Source organism: Chiloscyllium plagiosum, chromosome 39 (assembly GCF_004010195.1).
Source record: "Chiloscyllium plagiosum isolate BGI_BamShark_2017 chromosome 39, ASM401019v2, whole genome shotgun sequence".
NCBI classification, from domain to species: Eukaryota; Metazoa; Chordata; class Chondrichthyes; order Orectolobiformes; family Hemiscylliidae; genus Chiloscyllium; species Chiloscyllium plagiosum.
The window spans coordinates 1,986,628-1,991,456 of record NC_057748.1 but is presented as its reverse complement, the minus strand read 5'-3'; the positions used below and the strand labels follow the sequence as shown (position 1 = coordinate 1,991,456).

The 4,829-nt window shown below is 42.8% G+C and overlaps 1 protein-coding gene across 1 annotated transcript in view; it reads right to left on the bottom strand.

Annotated features, from left to right (window-relative positions):
* rpl3 (ribosomal protein L3) overlaps positions 1-4,239 on the bottom strand; it is a 9,553-nt gene extending 5,314 nt beyond the window's left edge. Inside the window, exons 1-4 of the mRNA XM_043679473.1 lie at positions 4,113-4,239; positions 3,186-3,378; positions 1,570-1,738; positions 1,181-1,316 (exon numbers count right to left, since the gene is read on the bottom strand). Coding sequence (XP_043535408.1) covers positions 1,181-1,316; positions 1,570-1,738; positions 3,186-3,378; positions 4,113-4,115 — 501 coding nt within the window. The 5' untranslated portion in view covers positions 4,116-4,239. The remainder of the gene's footprint in view (positions 1-1,180; positions 1,317-1,569; positions 1,739-3,185; positions 3,379-4,112) is intronic.
* Positions 4,240-4,829: the final 590 nt, after the last annotated feature.

The following is a 4,829-nucleotide window of genomic DNA, read 5'->3' as shown; positions in this document are numbered from 1 at the left end:
GGAAAGGGGTGGGGAGGGAAATATATCCCTGGTGGTGGGGTCCGTTTGGAGGTGGCAGAAATGTCGGCGGATGATTTGGTTTGTGAATTTGGGTGGAAGGTGAGCACCAGGGGCGTTCTGTCCTTGTTACGGTTGGAGGGGCAGGATGTAGACGAGATGCGTTGGAGGGCATCTTTAACCACATGGGAAGGGAAATTGTAGTCTCTAAAGAAGGAGGCCATCTGGTGTGTTCTGTGGTGGAACTGGTCTTCCTGGGAGCAGATACAGCAGAGGCATTGGGAATACAGAATGGCATTTTTGCAGGAGGTGGGGTGGGAAGAGGTGTGATCCAGGTAGCTGTGGGAGTCAGTGGGTTTGTAAAAAGCGTCAGTATCAAGTTGGTCATCATTACTGGAGATGGAGAGGTCTGGGATGGAGGGAGGTGTCAGAGATGGTCCAGGTAAATTTAAGGTCAGGGTGGAATGTGTTAGCTTTAAATTGAGGGGTGATAGGTATAGGACAGATGTCAGGTAGTGTCTTTGCTCAGAAGGGGTGTGGAACGCACTGCCTGCAACAGCAGTAGACGTGCCAATTTTAAGGGCATTTAAATGATCATTGGATAGGCATTTGGATGAGAATGGAATAATGTAGGTTAGATGGACTTCAGATTGTTGCTGACCTGTGGAACCATCAAGGGCCGATGGACCTGAACTGCGCTGTAATGTTCTATATGCAAGCCATCCAGAATTAGAGGATTGAAGCAGAACTCCGCACCATTCAGTAAACCTGACATGAATCCAATGGTCTTGGCTTGGGTCCCCAAAAGATATCTTCGAGGAGAAAGTGAGGTCTGCAGATGCTGGAGATCAAAGTTGAAAGTTCTCATTCCTGAAGAAGGGCCTGTGCCCGAAACGTCGAATCTCCTGTTCCCTGGATGCTGCCTGACCTGCTGTGCTGTTCCAGCAATAAAGTTTCAACTTTGATCTCCAGCATCTGCATTCCTCACTTTCTCCCCAAAAGATATGACATGGGGATTCCAAAAAAAAAAAGTGGTCTTACTATCGAGAACTTGTAAAACACGTTTGAGTATCCCAAATGTAATTTAGTGGCAAAGAGAAAAGGTAGCAAGCCAGAAACCCTATGCAAATACAAGCTTCTGTACCCAAACCTTTTCTCAAATTCATTCAGCTCTGGTGCCTACCTGTGTGTGAGCAATGATGCGAATAACCTGGCAGTATTTCTTCATGCTGTTGAAGTCCTTCTCCAGTTGCTTCTTGCCATCATCATCCTGCCATTTCTTGCAGTACTTGGTGAAAGCCTTCTTCTTGGATTTGTACCTTTTATATAGAGAGACAAGAGAATATTTGGCGCAACCCTTCATCACACATTGTGAGCGGAAGGAATCAGCACCAAGCAGGTTGGCTCATTGTTGGGATCAAAGGACATTTTCCTCCAACAATCAGAGCCTGGAGCTCATCGACCCATGTTGCCATAGTCGAGCGGAGCCGCTGACAATTCAATCCAGATTAACACCTTTCCGCATCATATTTATGAATGGTTTAAGATTCAGGAATTGTGTGACATATTTACCAATTCTTGTAGAACCGACGCTTGCATTCATCACTGATGTGCTCAGCAAAGACAGTCTTAAAGGTCCGGAGACCACGGGGAGTCTCAATGTAGCCAACAAGACCAACAATCACCATTGGAGGAGTTTCAATTACAGTCACCGCTTCAACCACCTCCTTCTTGTTCACCTCTGGAGATTCAGAACATTTTTATTAATGTTCTGACAAAAAACGACTAAACAGATCAAGAATTTCTTGACAAATTCTGTCAGAGCAGAGTAGTGCCAGCAGTTTGCTTTAATATAATGCAATTAGCACAGCATGGCTGGTTTAACTAGGTACCTGAGTTGGTTAAAATGTGAACAGATTGACCAAGCCTACCCATAGGGAGACTTTCAATTTGCACAGCTTCATGTTTTGGTGCGGGGACAAAAGCAATTAGCAAGCTAGTTTGAGTACATCATTTGAGAAACAATTATCTTGACAAAGTATCTAGTTTTTAATTGCACTACAGTCAGCTTACTCGACATTCAGCAAGTTAAATTATGACCGCCCGTCGAGTTTATCATCATGTGTAGTTACTCTGCATGCTAGCAGAAGGATAAAGCTGGAGCTATGAAACATCACATGCTTCTCCCAAAAACTGAGCACCACATTTCATCATTAGATAGTTTTGTATCTCTAACTGCAAGCCTTGCAGGTATTCTGCTCAAGAGAGACACAGGGGACACACACCAATTAAAAAAAAACAAGAAATTCACAACTTTTCAGATCATGGATTTTCATAAAAATGTCTGAACAAATGTGCGGCCAAGACTTAAGGCATAAGCTTTAGTTAGTTGTAATTCAAGCAAAGCTAGTTACCTGCAAACGTTACTCAGCTTAGCTCCATATGCAGATTTTTGATTAGAAGGGCATTGAAGGCTATGGCAGCCAGACAAAAAGAGTAGCTATGACCACAATCACTGAATGGCAGACCAGGTGCAAGAGGCTCAAACAACATGCTCCTCTTTCTCACGCTCCTGCCAAACACAGTGCGTCCAGGCGACACTGGAGGCTAACCTACCCTTCAAACAGCTACTGTCCATTTTTGAGGACCAGTTCCAGAAGGGAAACTTTACAAAAATTAAGCATGGTAGCTCAATGTTTGCACTGTTGCCTCATAGCACCAGGGACCCGATTCAATTCCAGCCTTGGGTCTGTGTGGAGTTTGCACGTTCTCCCAGTGTCTGTGTGGGGTTTCCTCCAGGTGCTCCCGTTTCCTCCCACAGTCCAAAGATGTGCAGGTTAGGGTGAATTTGCCAGGCTACGCTGCCCATGGTGTTCAGTGACGTACATGCTAGGTGGATGACCTAACAGTAAATATGGGGTTACAGGTGTTGGTTCGAGGTGTGTGATACTCTTTGGGGAGGGGGGCAGCGGTTTAATCGCAAACTCAAAATGTACAAAACTGACATTCTACAACTTCACTGCACAAACTCCAACTTGGCCTATAATAGCTTCGGGAATTAGCACCACATACTCCAAGGAGTGTGACGTGTACAGATCTAAAGTTCAACGATCACAATTTTTTATAAAAGCAATATTTAAAGTTTGAGCTTACACACCAATGAGATATCAGAATATTTCTGTACTTACTTGAACCAGGCCTGTCAACATCACGCACAATGTGAGTCATGCCAGCCTTGTAACCCAAGAAGGCAGTCAGATGGATGGGTTTGGAAGAATCATCTTTGGGGAAACTCTTCACTTTGCCCCTGTGCCTCTGGCTCCTTTTTCGGGGGAGGAAGCCCAGAGAACCGTGTCTGGGTGCCGAGAACTTACGATGAGACTGTAGGTAGGAAAAGATAATTCAGAACGGGAGGTTCATCCCAGATCAAACTGGGGTTGCAAACTTGAAGATAAAAGAGGAACCTGTTTCTAGAGGATCATTCCTCAGAAACAGCTCTATAGACAAAAGAAAAGGACACTACAACAGAGACAAATCTTTATGCAACATTGCAATGACCTTTATTAATCAATCATCAATCACCCTCCACATTTAATTTCTATACTGCTACAAAACTAGACTACAATTAGGATTATGAACATTAGAAGTATAGTACTCCTGTAATGAGTATGTATCCTTGGATTCACGCCTTGATCAGCGTTTGACCCATTGCTCTGGCAGCTAGGACTCCATTTGGTGGTCGCCAGGTTAAGCGCACCATCCTAACGCCATCGGGAGCATCTGATCAAAATACAAAATTAGGAAATAACCGCGCAAACTTGAAACTATCCGAACAAACAGCGATATATTCAGTGATCGCGGCTTGTGGCAGCAGGATCGCTCAGATTGAACTCGGATTGCATCCCCAGAACCACAGTCAGCCGCCGCCATTTTATGGGCAATCGGAGAGGAATAAAAACGTGATTAACCACTTTCCTCAACATCATCCTCAAAATATTCGATCAATACAGTAGCGGCTGTGTTGTTAAAAATGATCTCTACATGTATTTGTTTGCATTAAGTCTCTACGCGCTCGGATGGCTATGATATTGACCAGATTAAAACAACAAACTCACCATTTCTCAAAGTGACCTGAAAGAGGGCATCAGACTGCTGCCTTCCCTTTTATACCCTGGTTCCACATCACTTCCTGCCCACGACAATCCTCTTTTACTTTTTTATAATTAATTGCAAAATACAAATTGCTATCTTTAATTTACAATTATTTTGTATGCATTTAAAAATGCGACTTTTCGATTTTTCTTTGTTGACTTATTCTCCAGTTCAACAATTAAATACTATGTCACTTCCTTTAACACTTTATTTACCAAAGCCTTATTTTTAAGTCTTACTATTTTTCTATTTAGTTTTGCAAAGATGGTTCTTTACCCTTCAGATTAAATTAACATTGCTGTTTTGTCAACTTTGTTTCTCTTCAGGGGTACATTTCCTCTTAGCACCCACCTTCTCAAAAAATCCATTTATATAAAGCAATACTACAATGATACATAACATAAATATATTTATGTAACACCTTTCACAACCACCAACAACTTTAAAACACTTCATGGCCAGTTAAATACTTTTGAAGTGTAGTCATTGTCATAACGTGGGGAACACAGATGCCAATTTGTACACAGCATGATCCCACAAAAAGTGAGCATGATCACATAATCTGCTGGTTGGTTGAGAGATAAATATTAACCAAGACTCAGGGGATAACTCCTCAACTCTTCTTCAAAATAGTGCCCATGGGCATTTTACATCTAGCCAAGTCAGCATGCCTCAGCCTA